The sequence below is a fragment of the Podarcis raffonei genome, chromosome 6 (genome assembly GCF_027172205.1).
Source record: "Podarcis raffonei isolate rPodRaf1 chromosome 6, rPodRaf1.pri, whole genome shotgun sequence".
NCBI lineage: Eukaryota > Metazoa > Chordata > Lepidosauria > Squamata > Lacertidae > Podarcis > Podarcis raffonei.
Window position 1 is genome coordinate 43,945,078 of NC_070607.1, and position 23,356 is coordinate 43,968,433.

Below are 23,356 nucleotides of genomic sequence, written 5' to 3' on the forward strand. Positions count from 1 at the left end.
CCATCTTAGCAGTGGGCAAAAGAGCCGCCCTTCCCGAGCTTCGCCTAGCCAGAAAAAAACATGGCGGCCGCGGCGCTAACCAGCAGCTCATTTCCTCCTTCTCAGGGGGCGGGGCGAGTCTGCTTTGGCGCGAAGTTTCATCCTGACGTAGGGAAGGAACCGCGCGCGCGCCGCACCGGGTCCCGCGGCAGAATCTCGCGCTCCGGGTCTGTGGAGCAGCTGTGGCCTCGCCGGCGAGGTACGGTAGTCCGAACCAGGTGCGACACCGGAGTGTCAATGCCATAGTTCAGCGGCCGGCGGGAGAGCTGCGGGTGTGCTGCAGAGGCGCCCGCCCTCCATCCTCACGTGCATTGGTCTCTGTGTGGATTCTTTTAAGAATCGAGTTGGGGTGGGGTGGAAACGGATTAAAAATTCGAGAATCGGCTTTCTTACCTATTTTGCATCTTTGCACCTTCATATTTCTGTTTCTTCAGAGAAACCATGAACACGAGAAACCAGAAAAAGCGTATCTACTCGTGGCTTGGAAAAGCTATATCTGAAGACGAGCAGCTGCAGCTTTCCTCTTACAGGTATGTATTCTTTGGTCTGTATATTGTTAGAGGGTAAGCTGTGTAGGCTTGAGGCCAGTGTATAAATGTAGCATAAACTTGCAATCTTGGAAATTATGTTTTGCATAAGGCTGAGCGGCTTTTATTATTAATGAAGTACTAAAAGGTGATTATGTAACAATACTGTTGTAATTATTATTAGTGGAATGTGCTTATGTAGCACCATCTGCGTGCAGTTTGCAAAGTAAGAAAAACAGGCCCCTGCCCTGAGGAGCTTACAGTCTTAAATTTGACTGAGTGGATATAGTAGATAGAAGGGAGGAAGAAGGAAGTGTGAGTAACTGGGGAGGAAGTACTACATATTTAGGGAGTGAGGGCTATGGCTAAATCCAGACTTTATGAAAAAGTTTGTTCTTCTGAGGAGAGTTTGAAAGAGAGGGAGCAGTGTTATGTTGATCTGTGAACTAATTCAAATATAAGAAGCAATAAGGAAGAAAGGGTATAATTGTTTGAAGAAGCAGCTTCTGAAAGCTGAAGGATGTAGATCTGGAATGTAAATTGGGGGTGGGGGGTAATAGAGGTAAAGATTAAGGCTGAAATCCTAACCCTATTTACCTGGGAGAAAGCCCCACTGTATTCAGGTAGACTTATTTCTGAGTCAACATGGTTATGACTACACATTAAACTGTCAGTCTTCAGTGTTGTTCCTTAACTGTAAAGAATGTGCAATCCATTTATACCCTTCATCTCCTAGGGGGATATCTGTTAAATCGAAAAATGTCAGCGACATCTGTATTTTCCCAGGGGAGTTTATTTTAATAGAAGGTGAGAATGTGGATCAGTTCCTTGTCGCAAGACTTTTAAAGTTATATGAAGATGGTAAGTGTTTTTTTATTATTATTTTCTAGTTCTAATTAAGATGTCACACCACTATTCAACATTTATTTTATAAAAAATTGATCAAACAACAATCAGAAGAATAGAGAAGCTAAGCAACTTTTGTGATACCATAATTTTTGTTAAATATGTATTTTTGGGCTATAGCTTGACATCTGTGGTACTGTACAAAGGACTCAGGGCCCCATGCAATATAAATATGTTATAGGAGTTAATAATAATAATAATAATAATAATAATAATAATAATAATAATAATTTATTATTTATACCCCGCCCATCTGGCTGAGTTTCCCCAGCCACTCTGGGCGGCTCCCAATCAGTGTTAAAAACAGTACAGCGTTACATATTAAAAACTTCCCTGAACAGGGCTGCCTTAAGATGTCTTCTGAATGTCAAGTAATTATTTATCTCTTTGACATCTGATGGGAGGGCATTCCACAGGGCGGGCGCCACTACCAAGAAGGCCCTCTGTCTGGTTCCCTGTAGCCTTACTTCTCACAATGAGGGAACCGCAAGAAGGCCCTCGGCGCTGGATCTCAGTGTCTGGGCTGAACGATGGGGGTGGAGACGCTCCTTCAGGTATACAGGACCGAGGCCGTTTAGGGCTTTAAAGGTCAGCACCAACACTTTGAATCGTGCTCGGAAACGTACTGGGAGCCAATGCAGATCTCTCAGAACCGGTATTATGTGGTCCCGGCGGCCACTCCCAGTCACCAGTCTAGCTGCCGCATTCTGGATTAATTGCAGTTTCCGGGTCACCTTCAAAGGTAGCCCCACGTAGAGTGCGTTGCAGTAGTCCAAGCGTGAGATAACTAGAGCATGCACCACTCTAGCGAGACAGTTCGTGGGCAGGTAGGGTCTTAGCCTGCGTACCAGGTGGAGCTGGTAGACAGCTGCCCTGGATACAGAGTTAACCTGCGCCTCCATGGACAGCTGTGAGTCCAAAATGACTCCCAGGCTGCGCACCTGGTCCTTCAGGGGCACAGTTACCCCATTCAAGACCAGGGAATCCCCCACACCAACCCGCTGCCTGTCCCCCAAAAACAGTACTTCTGTCTTGTCAGGATTCAACCTCAATCTGTTAGCCGCCATCCATCCTCCAACCGCCAACTACAGTATATGCTAATTTGGGGGCTTAATAATTAAATATTCATTATGTTTTCTCTTATTAAAAAATATGTTGGCATACACTTTTTATGTATATTGGATTTCTGATTTTGGCTTTTTCCAAGATAGCCAGTAGCAATACTTACTCACTCTTTGCAAGGTATTACTCTAGAGTTAGCCAGTGCTCCAGATGATGTTGGACACCCTCAACCTTGGCCAGCATGGCTCGTGGTCAAAGATGATGGGAATTATAGTCCAATAGCATCTAGAGCAACCCACATTTGCTACCCATATATTATTCCTTCAAGGGGAATGAGAAATCAAGAAACTTTGGTTGTGAAGTTTCTGTTGAATGTTATATTGGTTATTAATCTTTATTGGAACACACTTCCATATTGCAAAAATGCATTTTAAATTATGTGCTTTAAAAAAACTTTATGTGTTTTAAATGGCTTATGTTGCTTTCGTAGATTGACTTGCATTATCAGTTTTGTAGCTTTCAATGTTAGCCTCCCTGCTGAGTTCAGGTGTGAACCAAAGATGGATTTGGCTATAGTAGATGGCCATAGGAAGTGACCCTCTTGTCTTGACCTTATGTACAGTCCTATAGTTTATTTCTTTATGCTTGAAGTCATGAGAATCTAGAAAGTCATTAGGAAGCCACATTGCAATAATGGTAGTATAGCTTATTATTAAACAAAAGGCACCAGGTGTGGGATGATATCCCGAAGCCTCTGCTTCAAACTCAGGAGACAGGCTCTTTCAACCAACAGGGAATATGATAGAGCTGCAAATGTAAAATAGATAGAACAGTGGCACAGACATCCTCAAGCCATAGTCATTGTTCTCAAAAAGTAAATGCACTCAGGAAGGCCATTCCCCCAGGGCAACCACCTGGGTCAGTCATCCCTGACTAACTACAGTAATCATAGTCATTGTTCTCAAAGTTAATTCACTCAGGAAGGCCATTCCCCCAGGTCTTCTTCTCCTTCATTATGCCAACTCAGCTAGACAGACTTCTGGATCTCCTTCAAGTCTATTTAAGACCAGGAGCATCACCTGCAAGATTGAAGATTATCTCTCCCTCTGAGCAGCCTCTGTGTGCATTCCTAGAACATCTTTAATTCACTGGGTTCCAGCTCTTCTATCATCTGCTCACATGTTTCAGGAGCACTTTAACAGACACTAAGAGAAGAAACTTGCAACTATTTTCTCTAGCTTCCCCCCCTTTTAGTTTAGAACCCTTATTTCTGTAAGTTAGATATGTGCTTGCATTAGAACAGGCATAAGCAAACTCGGCCCTCCAGCTGTTTTGAGACTACAATTCCCATCATCCCTGACCACTTGTGCTGTCAGGGATGATGGGAGTTGTAGTCCCAAAACATCTGGAGGGCTGAGTTTGCCTATGCCTGCATTAGAATATTGTTTTCACATGTGTGCCCAGTACTGCAAATGTATGGTGCTGTGGTTTATTGTTAAAACTACAGTCATACTTCGGAAGTGAAATGGAATCCATTCTGGAAGTCCATTCGACTTCCAAAAAGTTCCAAAGAATGTTCGCAAACTGGAACAATCACTTCTGGGTTTGTGGCATTTGGGAGCCAAAACATTCGTCTCACAAAGCGTTCGACTTCTGAGGTAGGACTGTTCCTTTGTAATATATCCTTTATTTTTCTATAATCTTTGTGTGGGTACACGTTCCTAGACTGGAAGGGTTCAGATACACACAGACAGAACAGCAGTCAGTTTGACTTCAGCTTAAGATCCTTTTGTGTGAGGGTGTCTTTTCCCCCCCCAGATGATCTTTATTGAATTTTTAGTTACATACTATACATACACATACATTATGTTTCACATTTGTTCGTGCTCTCCCGAGCTGACTTCTCTCCTTCCTTCTTCTGGCTTTTTTATGTCGTCTTTAACTTTTCGCATTGTCTTTGTCCATTTTATATATAATTGTTCTTCATTTTTTTCCATTCATTTACAAATATTGTTCAACAATAGTCCTAATATACATTTTTAATTCATTTTGATATTATTATCCAATAAATTTCTTGTGTTTTCCTGTTATGAGTTTTATTGTGTGAGGGTGTCTTTGGGGCCACATGGGTGGTAGTTTCACACAGGATTCCAAAATCCATGTGTCTATCTGCCCCTCTTTTAACAAGGCTTGCATAAAGGCTGCTGGGGGTGGGGGCTAGTTGATATTGAATGCCTTTCCTGAAAATACCAAGTTTGACTGCTGCCGTTGACTTTCTCCTTAATTTAGTGAAACATAAGAAAGCATCATACTGCTAAAAGGCTTCAACTGCTCTTGCCATCCCAGATCTGAATTGTGTGGGTTTTTTTACCTACTCCAGGTACTCATGAAAAGCGTGCAGTTGTGGAGTGGTTCTCCCGCCTGCTAGAAATACCTCTCAATCAACGGAAATCCATGGGAAGAGAGTATCTACAGGAGATATTTTTGAATGAAAACCCTGAACGGGATACTGACATAACAGTTACACATATCATTGGCAATGTCACAGTATGTACATAATGTGTTAGAAGGCAAGAGAGGAGGAAGTTCCTTGGGAGTATGTTGAAATGTTATAATGCAGATTTATAGTATTGAAAAGTTTTTTTGGGTGGGGGAATCCATAGGGGTTTAATCTTTAAGGCTGGCCGCCTCTGTAATAGCAAGTGTGTGGGTTGATGCTTAGTTGCTATCTGGGCACAGCAAGCCATAGAAACGAGCCTAAGAATCCCAGTGGAGTTCATAGTCTTCCATTGGCATTGCAGCTTGACTTACCTACAGCTTCAGGAAATATTGATTGTCCCCTGTTGTGGCACAGGATGCTTATATGGTGTTTGTTTGGCTGATAACCTTACAGTGCAGTATTCTTGGAGAAGTTCAAGTAATCCATGAGCCAAAATATTCACTTTGACTTAGCAAGAAGGCAGGGGTTTCTATCTCACTTGTGAGGCTGTTTGAACTGAAGTGTTGCAGACTGCTTTACCAGCAATATATGCTGAACTTTGGAAATGAATCACCATCTAAATGCAAATAGATTGGGTTTGTTCAGTATTCGTTTTCTAAACAGCTAGTACATACCATACAGGGCAATAAGGTTAACTATGATTAATTAGATTAACTATGGCAATTAGATTAACTTTGGCAAGCCCATAGTCCCAAAGCTGTGTGCGCTGGAGTAGATTACACAATACTTGGAGCCACAGAATACTAAGCTCCCCCATTGGTGCTTATGGGAGTGGTAGGTGGGAAGCAAAACGGCAGACAATAATAAGAAAAAGTTCCCCCTGCCCCCTGTTTGCTGGCAGGCTTAGAACGTGGCAGTTCCTCCATCATGAAATCTCCACACATACACCCTTTACAGCACTGGTTCCAAATTGGGGGTCTGTGGACCCCTGGGGTCCGTGGCACATATCTGTCAACTGTCGGGGACATTCTTTTTTGGTGTGCCATGCTTGTGTGGACCATGTGACTCACGAGGGAACGTGGCCCGGTTTTGCACTGGGACATATTGGAGGGATGGTGGCACCATTCACATAGCAAAAACTACCACAGAGATATCAGTATTTTCAGAAGTAGGGGTTTCATGACTTGGCTTTTGGAAAACAGAGTGTCTGCAGTACTTAGCTGACTGGGAACCACTGCCTTTGGGTTTTTCAGTAATAGTAAGAATTATGTCCTAGGAAAACTGCAAGTTGGTGCCATTACTCAAACCAGAAAGGTAATTCTAAGGATAGGAGTTTACGTTATTGTAAGAAAATGTTAATAGGTGTGTGGGGAAAGCTTTCCTTTTGTCATTGTTATGCTTTAAACAATAACTGGAGAAGTTTAGTACAGTGGTACCTCGGGTTACGTACGCTGCAGGTTACATACGCTGCAGGTTACAGACTCCACTAACCCAGAAATAGTACCTTAGGTTAAGAACTTTGCTTCAGGATGAGAACAGAAATTGTGCTCTGGCGGCGCGGCAGCAGCAGGAGACCCCATTAGCTAAAGTGGTGCTTCAGGTTAAGAACAGTTTCAGGTTAAGAACGGACCTCCGGAACAAATTAAGTACTTAACCTGAGGTACCACTGTATAGCACTGAAGATCTATTGAAAGTTTTGCTATATTGATTGCATCATATTTTCACGGTTCTTAAGCTTTGAATATACTCTTTTGAACAAATAATCATCTGATATTTTCCTACCTTTCTAGGTTATTCCACTGACCACATTGGAAGCATTGCCTGGCCTATCAAATGATGAAGACATTTTCTTTGTAAGAGAATCTTGGGATGGAAAAAAGTTTAAGCCACTGCCTCTTAGCTTACTGGCAGAGTTGAAAGACTCTGTGAAAATGAAAAACAACAACACTGATTTTGCAAACGTGCACCACCTGACTCCTTCACGCAGAAATTGCTCTCTGGAAGTAGAAACCAAAAAGGTCACTCGAAGTACAAGAAAAAGCAGCGCCGCCATGATGGAAGTAGAATCAAGACATTCTGCCTCCAAATCCTCGCACTCTAAGCAGAGATGTTCCCAAAGACTAGCCATTGGCACTGAGACTCCGGGAGCAAAGAAAAAACTGCAGCTGAATAGTATGTTCACAAATGATCTTGCACATATTTTTGTCTGCAAAAACATTGTTAGCTCTGGAAGCTGACAAATGTTTTACCTAGGGCTGAAGAGAGAGAATTTTATGAATAGTGATGTAAAGATTATAAGTCTAGATACCCTTGAACAATTCTAAAGTAGGAATTCATGTGGTAAAATGGTATATTTCTCTTGTTCTGCTTGGTAGTTTTTGGGGGAGAAACTGATATGGTAGGGGGTTTTTCCTGCTTAGTGTAGATCAGGGGTCAGCAAACTTTTTCAGCAGGGGGCTGGTCCACTGTCCCTCAGACCTTGTGGGGGGGCGGACTATTTTTTTTTGGGGGGGGGAATGAACGAATTCCTATGCCCCACAAATAATCCAGAGATGCATTTTAAATAAAAGCACACATTCTACTCATGTAAAAACACCAGGCAGGCCCCACAAATAACCCAGAGATGCATTTTAAATAAAAGGACACCTTCTACTCATGTAAAAAAACACTGATTCCCGGACCACCTGTGGGCCAGATTTAGAAGGCGATTGGGCCGGATCCGGCCCCCGGGCTTTAGTTTGCCTACCCATCGTGTAGATACTGTCATGAGGTCTTTGGATGAGGAAGCTACTGTGAGTCAGACTACCTGTGATCCTTGAGCTGGACATGTACATGATTGGACCTTAGTCATGAAAACAGGTGTTCTGTCACAAGTAGCTAATACATTTGATAGTAGGAACCATGGTTAACAAAAGGTGATAGCCAGTGCTGTACTCAGACAAGGGGTAAATCATCTGTTTTCTGCTCACTTCTGCTACCCATTTATGTCCCCTGAAAGGTATGTATTGAGTGTCAGAGGACCTTTCAGAAGGTGGGATGGGGATGGGGAAATGGCCCAAAACTGGGTAAAAAAAAAGCTTGCATTTCACATCTTGGGAATTGAACCCAGCAGTTAATTCCTGTTCAACTGATATTACCTCAGTTTGGATGCCTGTTCAAGTGGTGGTGGTGAATCATAGATTTGTAATCAAAACTAATGTTTTGAGCCCCTGTTGAATAATGTCAGTAGTGGTAGTCTCCAAATTTATGACCGCAGTTGTATGTGTTCAGTGCAAATAAAGCTAATCAAATACCTGACATGGAATCTGTGTCATGTTGGATTATGTCTTATTTAGCACCCAGTTTTATGTCATTTATAGAAGAGCAGTCTTGATTTTGTGGGGTAACACTGGAGCTTCTGTTGCTTTGCCACAAAGCTTTGAAAGCTTGTGATTGAGAGGGAATAGAATTCTGCCCTGCCACTTTATTGTACTGGACATACAAACATAAATAATGAGATTGCGTTGCTAGGAACTGTGGGATCAAGTGTGCTAAGTAAAAACCACACAAACCTATTTGTTTTCCAAAAGCAAAAAAGTGGTTGAGCTCTGAGCCATATTGCAGCCGACCTGTTTGAAAGTTCTGTTCTGTGTTAGTTAAGAGAACTCAGTTAACCGAAGGGAAACCTTTTGTTAGACCTTGTGGCACATGTGAATTCTAAACTGATTGTTGCCTTGCTAAAAACTTACTCGTTTTGCTACTTTTGGATTTTAGGTCCAACAAAACCTGAAAGAGTGCTGGCAGAGCAAGATATGATTGAGCTTCTAGACTATGGTTTCTTTGAGCCTCTGGAGCAATCTGCCCTCAAACGGAAAGTGACATTTACTGGCATTAAAGGTTCTCCTCCAAAAATACCCTGTGCTGCTGTTGCTGAGGGAGACCTCTTCCTAGACATCAAACCACTGGGAAGAAAGTCTGAAAGACCCAACAGAAACATATCATCTCCTTGCCAGAGTGACCAAGTTTCTAGTGTGAAAGCCAGGAGTTCTGCTGTGAAAAGGAATGCCACAGAGTAAGTTGCAAGTGTCAGCATTCTGTCCCAAACCCTTAAATGTGGCCATTTGTGTGACATACACTAATCTAACAAAAAAATTCTATTGAAATCAGAGACAAAAATTATTGAGGTAGAATACCTTTGCTCGAGAACATTAATATTAATTTGCTTTTGTTTATGCAGCAGATTGATAAACGTTCAAAGAGGTTTATTTTTTAGCGGTAATAATAAATCTAAGATACAAATATCACCTGCCCTACAGGGGTAGCCTGCAGTTCCTGTCCTCCCTGTCCATCAGCCATGCTGGCTGAGGACCAGTTATACATAGTGACTAAGATGAAGATCTTGTAGAGCAACTCTCTGGGCTGCATGACAAAATGCTTTTGGAAATTGGGACTTTCCAATATTAGTTTATGATCTGGTACATGGGTCTGCTGTTTAAAGAGAGAGTGAAAAATTAAAAAACCTCATGTACAAGGTGATTCTGACCAGTCGATACTGAGAAATCCAAATCACTTATTTTTCTGAAGTCAAAAAGCCTTCCAGACTCTGCTTCTCCATCTTACAGAAAACAGGTATTTCCGAGTGGTACCTCGGAAGTCAAACAGAATCCGTTCTGGAGGTCCGTTCGACTTTCAAAACGTTCGGAAACCAAGGCGCAGCTTCCAATTGTCTGCAGGAAGCTCCTGCAGCCAATCGGAAGCTGCGGAAGCCCCGTCAGACATTTGGCTTCCAAAGAACATTCGCAAACCGGAACACTCACTTCTGGGTTTGCAGCATTTGGGAGCTAAAACATTCGATTTGCAAGGTGTTGGGGATCCAAGGTACGACTGTATTTTGATAGTTTTATATGTAAAGTATATTTTACTCACATTGACTATTTCCTTCTTGAAGCAACTACTCAGAAAATATTTAAAAGGCATTAAAGGTAAGGATGAAAAATTAGGAAATGGACAGTGCAACCCTACACAGTCTAGTAAGAAGTAAGTCCCACTGAATTCAATTGAGACTTACTTCCAGGTAAGGATGTATAGGGTGCTATTCTCAAGAGCCAGGCTGCTTGTGGGTATTTATTTTGAAATATTTTAACCCATCCTTCATTGCAAAGTGATCCCAGAGTTGGCATACAATTTTTAAAAATGTAAATCGCAGTATCATCAATATGTTTTCCTATGGTAAAACCAGGGAGAATTTACTGAAATGAATTTTAACATTTATTTCCCAAAAAATCTCTTAGAGGCATGTTTTATGTTTTTCTTTCCCATTAGTTCAAATGATGTAAACAAACAGGATAAGATTTGCAAGGCAGCCAAAGAATCCAGAGTCTCAAAGAGCCAAGCAGCCATTCCTAAGGTCAATTCAAAGACAAGGTGGGTGATCTTTAGAGGTGTTTGTGGATCTTTTATTTGTTTGCCCTAAGGAATATCCCCTTCTGTTTTATTAAGCAAGTGAAATTTTAAGAAGGCTTAAAAATATATCACTGCAGTTTTACATCAGTTCTACTTACTATGTGTATAAATTCATATCTAGGACAATATAGTATACAGAGGTTTGGTAATTTCTGTATCATGTAACTGGCAACATGGATGGATGACCCTCCTTCAGCCAATATAGATGCTGCCCGGGTTCACACGTCACAGTATGCCCAGCTCTGCTTTTGCAGCACTGCACAAATGTGCAGGCTGCTGGAGGGGAGTCTGCAGCGACTTTGCTCCACCCCAGTGTTTTTTTTTTTTACTCTTGCGCCTTGCTGAGCTAAGCCAGTGTTTGGCTTAGTGTGTTGTCCAAACTGCACATTGGCATGGCCCCATTGGCTTGTCATTATGTGTGAACCAGATCACTGAGTGATAACTGATTTCTAGACTACATGCTTAAGCTGAAGTGCTCAGAGCAAGAAATATTGGCTTCACTGTGTGCGTTCTATAGCTGACTTTTTTGTGGTGCTAAACTTTACAGTAAGATGCTGAAGTGACAATCGATGGGAACTCAAAAAGCTAGTGCTTTCTGTCAATCAAGGCACAGTGTCTTATCACTATGAAGAAGTCAGAAAAACCTCCCATTTTCCCTTGCAGATTGGGTGAAGAACCAGAAGCCGTGAGCCCAGCGCTGACTCCTCGTTCACGCAGGAAATGTGTGCCGGCGACTTCTGCCCGCATTGCAAAACACCTTAGGTAAGAATGTATTCTTTTTAGAGACGGTTTGGCTACAGGCAGTTCACAGCCCAGGGGAGCCTGCTTTGTTACAGAAATGAACGTGCAAGGATTGTCTGAGTGTTTCTGCGTGCACTTGTATGCACACACGCACACACACACATATTAAGCCAGGGAGGGTAACCCAGCTTTAACCTAAAGGCCACATTTCCTCATGGAGACTCTTCCGATAGCTACCTTCCAGTGTTGGTGGAAGACCAGAGGCAAAAGTGCATGGGGCACCGGCTGTGACTCATGCCTTTGTACAGTAGGTTACATTCTGGCCACAAAGAAGTCAGAGGTTTCTACATCCACCCACATCTCTCCATACTTCATCCAGGCAATCAAGAAGCATTTTCACAGTTAAAGGGCACATTCTACCTGGCAAAAGCACCTGAGGAGGGTGGAGCAAGGCTGGTGAGGTGGGTGGCCTAAGAAGAATCCCTGAGGACCAGATCAGAGAGAGCCGGAGGGGCTGCATTTGGTGCCTGAAGTTTCCCACACTTGCATTAAGCTATCTTTGAATAGATGGGCATTTGTAGCTTTTTTCAATAACACAGAGTTCACTTCTAGAACAAGAGTTTGGGATCTGCCATGAGAAATTTCATGTCGCTTCTGTTTTCTTGTCTAGAGCTGATGTGGACATAGTAAAAGAACCAACAGTATATTTTCATCATATGGGGTGTACCTTAATGTTATCACCCCCTTCTTCTCTTCTTCTTCTTCTTCTTCTGGTTTCTCAAAACTGTACTGTAAAGGGAATTGGGGGTTGCTCGTGCGTAAGGGGGCTGCTGTTCTAGGCAACATTGTCTGGCTAAACCTTTCCCTGGCTGGACAGCCCTTTCTCCGTGGCTGTGTCAGTCACTGGCAGAATCCGTCAGTGGGCGTTTCCTGAACTTCTTCCAACATAAAAGCTCTTTGACGCCAAGTCTCCGCCTAGCCTCCCTGCGCAGAAGTCTTCTGCGCAGAGTGGGCGTGGCCAGCGGAGGTCCTGGGCTCTCCCCGCTGGTCTCTGTGGAAGAGTCTTGGAGCCATCTCTCCGAAGTCCTTCCCTGCTCCACTTTCTTCCTGGTGTCAGGCCGATTTCCTTCCCCAAGGGAAGTGTTCTCTCTCTCCCTGCTGGTCCCTTCTCCTGCATCATTGGGGAGCCTTGCCTCCACTCTTGGCTCCGATGGCAGTTCCCTGACATGTACCATCATTGTAAAAGTATTGATCTTTGCTGTCACGGCCGCCTCAGTTTTTGTTCGGCTGATACCGTCCGACCAAAGAACTTGCAATTATTTAAAACACATTAGTGTACAGGACATAAGAGGTGATAAATCCATTTGCCTTAAGTTTTTTTAATACAGTTGAGAAGGATGAAGAGGAAGAGGATGACATTTTCCCCTTGGAAAGTTCTGATTCAAGTAGCAGCGATGATGAAGGTGAAGACTTCAAGGTGCTCCGTACACCTAAGAGGCAAGCGAGGTCTACTCCAAAAATGTCAAGGAAAGCGGCTGCTAGGACTCCTGCCAAGGGTCCAAGCAACACTGTAAGTAGAGACTTTTGCCATTTTTTGTTGATCTCTAATTACTTTGAGCAGTTGTATGAACTTAGTGAACTGCCTTGTTCAGAAGCTTGGGTGCTCAAGAACATAATGTAGTAGCTGCGAGCAATCTGTGAAGACAGTGGCTCTGTTTCTTAGCAGTATAATGACATGGAAGCATGGGCGCCATTCTCTGCATTGTGACTCTCTGCTGGGGGGAAAGTAAGACCACCTTTGTTTTATTACGCTGAGCTTTGCCACAGATAGCACATAGGTGTTCATAGGACCTTAGGATTGTAGAGCTGGAAGGGACCCTGAGGATCATCTAGTTCAGGGGTCAGCAAACTTTTTCAGCAGGGGGCTGGTTCACTGTCCCTCAGACCTTGCAGGGGGCCGGACTATATTTTGAAAAAGAAGGAGAACGAATTCCTATGCCCCACAAATAACCCAGAGATGCATTTTAAATAAAAGGACACATTCTACTCATGTAAAAACACACTGATTCCCTGACCATCCGTGGGCCGGATTTAGAAGGCGCTTGGGCCGGATCCGGCCCCCAGGCCTTAGTTTGCCTACCCATGATCTAGTTCAACCCCCTGCGATGCAGAGGAAAATGCAGCTGTCCCATACAGAGATCGAACCTGCAACCTTGGCGTTATCAGCACCATGGTCCAACCAACTGAGCTACTCCAGAGAGGAAGGACTCAACATTCTTTCTTGGGACCCATTATTTCCTCTTACCTAATCCTGTTGCTTGAAATCTAACTTTTGGATAAAGGTGAAATACTTAGCCATGCTAGTTTGCTGCAGCAAAACCAACAAAGCCTTGTGGTGCCTTAAAGACCTGAAAAATTTATTTGGCATACAATGAAAAGCTTAAGCCACAATACAATTTCAAAACGCTATAGAATCCCTAGTTACCGTATTTTTCGCCCTATAGGACGCACTTTTTCCCCTCCAAAAATGAAGGGGAAATGTGTGTGCGTCCTATGGGGCGAATGCAGGCTTTCGCTGAAGCCTGGAGAGCGAGAGGGGTTGGTGTGGACCGACCCCTCTCGCTCTCCAGGCTTCAGGAGAGCCGCAGCGCCAGCCACACAAGGTCGGGGGACAGCGGGGAGGCGGAACGCCGCCATCCCGCTGTCTCCCGATGTGGTTTGGAGGCTGACGGCGGGGAGATGCGTGTTTTTCCCCGCCGCCAGCCCCGCAAGCTCCGGGGACAGTGGGGAGGCGCAGCGCGTCTTTCCGCTGTCCGCGGACTTGGTCTGCAGGCGGGCAGCGGGGAGAAGAGCGCCTCTCCCTGCTGCCGGCCCCGCAAGCTCCGGGGACAGCTGGGAGCGCTTCTCCCCGCTGCCTGCCCCGCAAGCTCCGGGGACAGCTGGGAGGCGCAGCGCGTCTTCCCGCTGTCCCCGGACCTGGTCTGCAGGCGGGTGGCGGGGAGAAGAGCGCTTCTCCCCGCTGCCTGCCCCGCAAGCTCCGGGGACAGCTGGGAGGTGCAGCGCGTCTTCCCGCTGTCCTCGGACCTGGTCTGCAGGCGGGTGGCGGGGAGAAGAGCGCTTCTCCCCGCTGCCTGCCCCGCAAGCTCCGGGGACAGCTGGGAGGTGCAGCATGCCCCAAGCTTCGGGTTTCGCGCAGCTCTACGCTTCGCAAAGCTCGGGCTTCCCCCGCCCCAGCCCCGCACCTGGGGGGGAAATATTTTTTTTTTCTTTATTCCCCCCCCCCAAAAAAAAAAAACTAGGTGCGTCCTATGGGCCGGTGCGTCCTATGGGGCGAAAAATATGGTAACTGTTTATGTTTAACTGGTTCTCCACTCTGAGCATTATTACCTTAGTAAATGTGATGAATGGTAAGTTAGTCTGCAGTCCCCTCTTACCTGGAAATAAGCTCCATTGAACTAATTACTTCTGAGTTGAGACACGTATAGGATTGCACAGTTAGGAAATTAACAGAACAAGCCATATCCAATAGGGTTTTCATTTGGTGTGATATTTTTTCCAATATGGACAGGCCCAGAATTTCTCATACCATTTTTAAACAAACAAACAATCTGTTGCTTCCCTGTTTAACTAACTCCTTAAGTTTGGTTGCAAACCTAAGTATATCTCTACTATTTTGGGATCTTAATATCTTTAAATGTTTGGTGTATACAAATTTTGAGACCAGTTGTGCTCTGGCTGATATTCAAAACAATAGCACTGATATTTATGGATATGAGTTTTCTCTGCAGCCTGAGCCGAGAACCCCCAAGACCCCACGTAATGCTACCCCCAGAATCCGCAGCCGAAATCAAACCACACAGAAGCCTGGCAATGTGCTGGAAGAGGCTAGGATAAGGTAACGTAACGTGAGGGGTTCTTGATATTTAGCAAAGGGGGGGACGGACGTTATATATAAAGTGAGGAGAACTGGGAATTACTTTTGATGGGTTGTGTAAAGGGTATTTATGGTTCCAGTACAAGTCATGTTTCTCTCTTTTAAATAGATTCATACTTAGTATTCCGTGTCACATTCTTCCTAGTTTCATGTTTGATTGAGAAGTCTTTCAAAACTTGGTTTCAGTATTCAGCTTCAATTTCATTTTATATTTTTTAGTCTCGGGGCACTAATACTTTAAAAATCATTCTTTAGAGTATTCTGCGTATCTAGATAAGTATGCATTACCTCTTCTGGGATTTAGAAGCTTGTAACAAGGCACTTGGGTAACCCTCTTGCCCTTTTGTTTTCCTTTAAACAGGCTGCATGTATCTGCTGTTCCAGAGTCCTTGCCCTGCCGTGAAAAGGAGTTCCAGGATATCTATAACTTTATAGAAAGCAAACTCATTGATGGGACAGGAGGGTGAGTGTCTTAGGTGGGAGGGAGCGGGATTAGCTCAATGAGTGAGAAGCATAACAGCTGCTTGTGAACACCTGGGTTTCATTTAAAAAATAATAATGTGGAGACCATGCCAGTCCCCGCCCCCCCAAAAAGTAAACAGTTTCTAAGATTTATAATAAAGCTTATTTGTGGCACTGTGCTTAGAGGCAGATGCTTTTTTAAAGATACATGTGGGTTTCAACCAGCATGTAGTTTCATCTTTATGAAAAGGCTTTTAGGAGTGATTAAATAAGCACATCGTGTTTCAAAGTTCTTCAGGAGCTAATCAAGAGAGAAAAAGAGAGCTTATTAAGTCCAGTGCAGAAAAGTGGCAGAGCACCAGTTTCATATGCAGATGCTGCCATATTCAAGTTCCAGCATATCCAGTTAATAATAGTATTATATAGATTGAGTAAAGGTTTCAGAGAGAGACTTTCTGCCTAGGGTGCTGGAGAGCTGGTTAAAGTCCTAGCAGGCAAAGTTGGGCTAATGTAGAGTAAGGCCACATTTATATCAGGAACATAGGATTCAGGACTCTCCCTGCCTTTCAGATTTACATGTTTACAACATAGGTGCTCTTCCTGTTTCAGGTGCATGTACATTTCTGGGGTTCCTGGAACAGGTAAAACAGCAACTGTTCATGAGGTCATTCGTTGTCTTGAGCAGGCAGCCGAAAACAATGAGTTGCCGTCTTTCCAGTGTATAGAGATCAATGGTATGAAGTTGACTGATCCCCATCAAGCCTATGTGCAGATCTTGAACGTGAGTGCATGTTTTGTTATGTTTGGGAAGAGATTTCCCAAGTCTTTTAACTAAAACTGCTCAAGCAGATGGGCCTTATGCTTGACTTACCTCTGCAGATCAGAAGAGGGAGCTAAAACAATTCCACCGAAAAAGCACTCCAATCACTACTAGCCCCCTAATTCAGCCTCTGTCAACCTGGTGCCCTTAGATGTTTTGGACTACAACTCCCATCAGTTCCAGCTGGCACTCCAAAACATCTAGAGGACACCAGGTTGGCGAAGGCTGCTCTCACTCTACAGCTTGCTTGCGAAAACATTTTTTATTATCATTACCTTATTGCATTTATATGCTGCCTTTTTTGCCAAGGCACCCCAAAAACAGCTTGCAGTTTTAAGATACAGTAGTTGGATTTCACATATGAAATGGATAGGATTGTGCTATTGGTATAGGATTGTGCTATTGGTAAAACAGAATGAGTTACTACTTATTGCTGGGTTGTAACTTCAGCATCTTTTTAATCATGTTTAGTTACTGACAGGCCAGAAGGCAACTGCAGTCCATGCTGCTGAGCTGCTGGAGAAGACATTCTGCAAGCGAGGACCTAAAAGGAAAACCGTAATACTTGTTGTAGATGAGGTAATGCTAAGATTTGTATAGCATCAGAAATAAATTTAACCTGATGTATATGTATTCCAAAACTAAGGGATTGTTGCCTTTTTGATCTGTACCATGAAACTGGCTTAATTGCAGCCTTGGGATTCAGCTACCCATGAGGTTGTTTGTTCTGCAAGGACAAATTTATTGCTGACAAAAAGGAAACATCCCCATTTTGTACATTTAGCTATATGTAGAGAGGGTAAAGGGAGCTAATTTTTTAAAACAACACAATGTACATTTAAATGCTGGCTATGTCTGTGTTTTATTCTGTATCCCCCTTATGTGGCCATCTGTAACAGATCAAGTCTTGCCCAAGGTTACATAAATTTGTTCAAACCTGTGATTGAAACCAGATTTCCCACATATTTTGTAGACCATTTTATGTGAGCTTGTAACTTTGTCATCCCTTCTTCCTTGTTCCAGCTTGATCTCCTGTGGACCCGAAAACAGAATGTGATGTACAACCTCTTTGACTGGCCAACCAAGAAAGATGCCAAACTGATTGTCTTGGCCATTGCTAACACCATGGATTTGCCAGAGAGAATTATGATGAACAGAGTAGCTAGCAGGCTGGTATGTATTTTCGGCTTTACTGCTGTGGTTATGCAGAATTTTTTATTGTGTCCGGAGATCAGAGCCATTTGCCTTTTAGGAAGGTAGGTGGCAAACAATAAGAGTGAGATCCAATGCTGTGCCTAGTGGACATGGCAGGGGCTCCCTCTGCAGCCTCCATTCACCCCCAGCATCTGCTCTGGAGGTTCTTCCAACCCTTAGGAGCTAGTTTTTGGGGTGTGGAGGTGGGGCTGCATAGGGGAGAACTCATCTATGCAACCAGAAGTCTTGTTTTGCAAGCAGGCTATAAACACTGTTGGCTGTCACCTTAAATGTCAGAATTCAGTCTGAAACGTCTCTGCTCACAGTGGAGAAACATGTTTTTGGGTGTTAAGCAAGTTCTTGAGATGTACCAGCAATTAAATGTTTGTTGGGATACTGCCAGGGAGATAAAGTCCATATGAGCCCCAAGCTCGTTGCCGGACGATCCATCGACCTCCCGTAGTCACGCAGTATCAGCAATTTAGCGGCACGAAGCCTCAAGAAAAGATAGCCACATTCTTGGACTTGTACACACTCTTTCAGCAGAATTCACACAGCAAAAGTTGCACAGCATGAGAGCATATTTACAGTTTATTTGGCGTTGGTCAGAACAAAGAAGACATGACCGTCTGCTCCGACTGCTCAGGCAAAACAGCAGAAAACGAAAGGAACAGACAACATAAACATCCTGTGAGACAGGAAACGCGCAGGCTGTTATACAAACATCCTGCTCCCTTTTAAGGTGGAACGGAAATATCCTAACAATGTTCACTGTTTTCTTCACTGGTAGGGTCTTACCAGAATGTCCTTCCAGCCATATACCTATAAACAGTTACAGCAGATTGTCTCATCAAGGATGACCCATTTGAAAGCATTTGAAGAGGATGCAATTCAGCTTGTTTCTAGAAAGGTAAACTTGGGTGTATGGACAGGCATGTCTATGTTGTTTTTATACAGTGGTACCTCAGGTTAAATACTTAATTGGTTCCGGAAGTTCGTTCTTAACCCGAAGCATTCTTTTTTTATTATTTAATCATTTTTTTCAATACAAACAACAACCAGAAAAAAATATACAACAAAAACCACAATAATACTAATAACACAATTTAACAATTCAGATTTGAGTACTGATATACCTATAACTACACCTTTTTAACAATATTTCCCCACCTCTCCTCCCCCTACTTCCCACCACTGTCCGTCTTATCGCTTAAGTATTCCTTCCAGATTTCTTCATATTTATCCATTCTTAATTTGCGTCAATATGTGATTCGTTCGTAGGTAACTAGTCTGTCCATATTGTCAATCCATGTGCTCAATGGGATCTTTTTGCGGCTCTTCCAATTCATCAAGCCAAGTTTTTTTGCTTCTAATATGGCACAATACATTTGGGTTTTTTGACCCCTTGTAATCTCCCACATTTCCAGTATATAATTTAGAATTAAATTCATTCTTGCTGCAGAGCTCCTCAGCGTGTCTGCTTACGCCTTCATCTCAAAAGCAGAAGTGTCCAACCTGAAGCATTCTTAACCTGAAGCGCACTTTCCCATTGAACCCTAAAACAGCAATTTAACATGAATTTTATTATCTGACAAGACCATTGATCCATAAAATGAAGGCAATAATCAGTGTACCATACAATAAAATAAATAAGACAGCATTGTAAATGAAAAAAAATTAACATTTATTTTTTTTCTTACATGCACTGATGATAGTCATTGTTTGGATGGGGAGCTTTTATCCATTTCTGCAGTCACACAATCAGCCAGAAGCTGCACTGGGCTCCACACAATCCCCAAAACAATGGCAGAAGGCAGAGTCCCCCAGAAGTCCCCCAAACGAAGGAGCAAAGCAGAGACAAAGGCACAGGGCAGACTCACATAAACAAATCCCAAAATACCTTGCAGAATCCCAAAATTTTCCACTCCCCCCTCCCATAGGGTAGGTGGGCTTACTTGGCTAGGTGCCACCCACCTTGCTATAGCTGGGGGTGGGGCAAGGGTTGGTAAAGGGCTTTTTGGCCCAGGCTCATCTTTGTTTTCTTAACAGCTTCACTGCTCTTGATCTTTGTTAGGTAAGTGTTCCTTACCTAACTTTGGGGCTGGGATGTGGGCCTGGGCATCCTGCAAGTGTCAGGGCCTGGCTCCAGGCCTTCGCGTAGGCCTCAGAGAGCTCCCACGACTGGAGGCCAATCGTGGAGCCTCCGTAGGCCCCGCGGATGTCTGGGCTTGGCTCCAGGCAGCGGCGAGGCCTCTGAGAGCTCGGAACACTCACTTTTGGGTTAAAAACGTTCGTAACCCGAGGCGTTCGTAACCAGAGGTACCACTGTATTTGAAAATCTGGTGGCAATTAGCACTGGCCTTAATAATAAATTAAACCACTAGAAATAAAGAGACCACATATCAGTGGGCAACAAACATGAATTTTCTATTTTGTCTGAATTCTAAATGCCAGTGTTTGAAATGACTATCAATGGTTGGCCAGAAAATCATAAAAGTCATTTGAGTAGTGGCTGCGTATATTTTTATTTTGCACATAAATGATGATTTGCAAAAAGGCAGTTCCTTGTTCCTAGCGAGATTGACAATTTCAACTGTGGGCGTTACAACAAGAGTGAGAGAGGCAAAGTTAACAAGGGTAAATGGAAGAGGCTGGGAAACCAAGGGATTTTAAAATAAAGAATAAGAATCCAATAATAAATGTAATGTTGTGGGGGAGAAGCTGCTCAACCAGCTGCTTTCTTGTGAGTCGCCTGAACTGTAATTAGCCCGGATTGGCTGCAGGTGGGTAAGGTAAGGGTGGGGTCAAGAGGAGACTCCAGACTCCTCCTGGTGGCTATTTATAAGCCACATAGAGAGATGTGGAAAGAAGTAAGGAGGCAGCAGTGCCTGTTAATGGAGGATGGAATAACTGGTGGGGAGAGTTAATTGAGTTATCTACTTCCTTCCTCCCCCTTCCTGCATCCTCTCTGATCTGACAGGAAGACAGAGAAAGGATTATTACCTTTTTCGGAAGGAAACATTGAAAAACTGCACTATGCTTTGTGGGACACTAGGACTGCAACAACTTTGTCGTTTTAAAATTTTATTGTTTTGTTTTAGGTGGCAGCTTTATCTGGTGATGCAAGACGTTGTCTTGATATCTGCAGAAGGGCCGCTGAGATCTGCGAATTTCCTAGTCAGAAAAGTGTCCGTGGATTGGTCAGCATGGCACACATTATGGAAGCCATAGATGAAATGTTCTCATCCCCTTATATACATGCTATTCGGTAATGTACAGTAGTACATTAGCTGTGTAGCTTCTCTGCTTGAGGTCCCAGAGAGCAAATTCTGATTATCATGCTGTAGCAGCCACCTATGAACTTGTTATACAATGATTGCATCTGTATGGGGAGCACATTATTCTACAGCATCTAATTTGAAGCAAATTCCAGTGATTGATTTAATGGCTACCACAGCACAAATTGTGTTCTAAAATTTTAGCATGGCAAAACTAATTTAGTGTTTCAGTACTAACATCTCAGACCAGTTTGTGCTAACCTGTACAACTCATATCCTTGTTTCAGCTTCTGCTTTATACGTTGTTGAAAGTGGCAGAATTAGGAAGCTTGGATGTTAGGATACAGGTGCGCTCTCTATTTGGATAGAGCACCACTGAGAATTGCAATTGTAAAATAAAATTTTGCAAATTACAGAAAGTTCTCTTCTGACAAAATAAACAACCTTTGTATGCTGGGTGTTTGTAGTTCTTTCAGACCTATGGTTAATTAAACTTTCTGTATACACATATTTTAGAAGCAAATACCATTACATCAGAGGTTTAGACACTGCTTTTCAAGCCAAATCATATCTGTTACACAGTAAAATCTTATATATGACTAATTAAGCTTTGGGGGCTTTTTGTTCTCTTTCAGGAACGCTTCACTGTATGAGCAAATTTTCCTAAAAGCAACCATTGCAGAATTTCGCAGGTCAGGACTGGAAGAGTCTACAGTTCAGCAGGTAATCTAAAAAATTGCATGTTGAATTTGTTTACTATCTCAGCCAGAATGCTTTAGCTATATTCAAAGAGTGCACCTTTGACTGTTGCTATGCACATATGTAGGTCATTGCAATTTAACCTATTGTACACGTAGGCTACAATTCACATATATGCATAGACAAATATTTCCATGCTTTTTGCTTTCGTTAGTTTAAAATATTATATGCCTCTTCTTGGGGGAAAAAGCTGTCTCAAAATGACTTCCAACAATCAATATACAATGTAAGTCACAAAGCTTCAAATACAGTAGAACCATCATACTAAAAGGTAAGCTCAGATGTTGCAATTGTACAGTAAAATTGAAAAATTACAGAAATCAAACCAGTAATAACATTAAAAGAATATCCAGCCCACTTTTTTTTAACCTCTTCCTGTTCAGCTATCTTATTTAAACTCATAAACCTGTTTTATACTAGCACGGAGTGCCTGGCACTGTGTGGTAATTTGTAGAAGTGAAAAAAATATTGTGCTATTTAAATGGATAATGAGTTTGTGAGTGTGGATCACCATGCCAAAAATCAGGCAAATCGCATTTGGTTCTGCCATCTTGATTCAAGATTGTGCCTGGCATTCAAATAGCGATGAAGTCTGGCACCCCCACCTTGGGAATCCCTGTGGCTTGAGTTTGGCAAAGATATTGCCAGAGGCAGCTGAACCTATGCCAAAAAACATGCGCAAAGTCATGCCAAAGTGATGTTTTTGTCCACCATCTTGATTCAAAATGGCATCTGGTGTCCAAACATTGACAGCTGCAACCCCTGTCTTGGAAATCCTCGTGCTGTGTTTGGTAACAATACCTTGAGAGGTGTGTGAACTTGTTGACAACAGATGGATGGACAGACAAACCACTTTCCAAAATATATTATAGATGTTGAAAATAAGTCAGTTTTCTGGATGGTGGCTGTAATAATAAAACAGTCACAGACTCAGTGTGGGGAACTTATTTAAAAACTTGTGGTTCATAATATACAACAAATGTTGTATAAAATAAATGGTACTGGTTTGAATTCTATTAGCAATTGTTCACCATTGAACCTCAGTACTAAATGCATAGGGAAAATGTGCTCTACTACTGTTGAGCTATAAATATATATAGTGGTTCCTCTGGTTACGAACTTAATTTGTTCCGGAGGTCCGTTCTTAACCTGAAACTGTTCTTAACCCAAGGTACCACTTTAGCTAATGGGGCCTCCTGCTGCTGGGGCAAAGTTCTTAACCCGAGGTACTACTTCCGGGTTAGCGGAGTCTGTAACCCGAGGTGTTTGTAACCTGAGGTACCACTGTATATAACTCATTGGTTTCCATACTTTTCCAAGAAAGGAAGGAGATCAGTTATTCGCTTTGATGCTTCCTGTGTTTTCATAAACCAAGTCCCCCTCCCCTTTTTTTGTTTCTTTAGATATTTCATCAGCATGTTGCATTGTGTAGAATTGAAGGCCTGCAAACTCCTACTGTATCAGACGCACTGGCAGTTGTGTCACGGCTTAGTGCCTATAGACTCTTGCTAACAGATTCTAATAGTAAATATATCCACATGCGAGTTCGACTTAATGTTAGCCAGGACGATATCATGTATGCACTCAAAGAAGATTAAAGCAACAGAGCACTCGTTATTGGTACATGTATTGTGATTAAAGCTTGAACATCCATGTTTATTTAATTTGTTTTGAATTTTCTTTTCATATACCTTTGTATTATAGCATTTGTAATTGCACTCTTCTAAAATAAATCTGTTTTCTTCAACAGTT

The 23,356-nt window shown here is 42.9% G+C and overlaps 1 protein-coding gene across 2 annotated transcripts; it reads left to right on the top strand.

Annotated features, from left to right (window-relative positions):
- Positions 1–45: 45 nt before the first annotated feature.
- ORC1 (origin recognition complex subunit 1) lies at positions 46–23,356 on the top strand. 2 transcript variants are annotated; one of them, XM_053392439.1, is made up of 18 exons: positions 46–238; positions 476–569; positions 1,303–1,427; positions 4,915–5,081; positions 6,765–7,146; positions 8,728–9,025; positions 10,276–10,377; positions 11,080–11,178; positions 12,532–12,727; positions 14,946–15,052; positions 15,453–15,554; positions 16,163–16,334; positions 16,845–16,952; positions 17,397–17,546; positions 18,358–18,477; positions 20,669–20,835; positions 21,481–21,568; positions 23,008–23,356. In XM_053392439.1, exons 1-18 carry the CDS (start codon positions 61–63, stop codon positions 23,200–23,202), a joined length of 2,850 nt encoding a protein of 949 aa, XP_053248414.1. In that variant the 5' UTR covers positions 46–60; the 3' UTR covers positions 23,203–23,356. The 2 variants fall into 2 exon arrangements, with proteins under 2 accessions (XP_053248414.1, XP_053248415.1); XM_053392440.1 differs by having other exon boundaries at positions 165–257.

Coding starts and splice junctions, on each gene's coding strand:
- ORC1 (XM_053392439.1), top strand. CDS start 61: ATGGCGGCCGCGGCGCTAACCAGCAGCTCATTTCCTCCTTCTCAGGGG. Junction 16,953..17,396: donor TAATACTTGTTGTAGATGAG/GTAATGCTAAGA, acceptor TCCTTGTTCCAG/CTTGATCTCCTGTGGACCCG. Junction 18,478..20,668: donor TTCAGCTTGTTTCTAGAAAG/GTAAACTTGGGT, acceptor GTTTTGTTTTAG/GTGGCAGCTTTATCTGGTGA.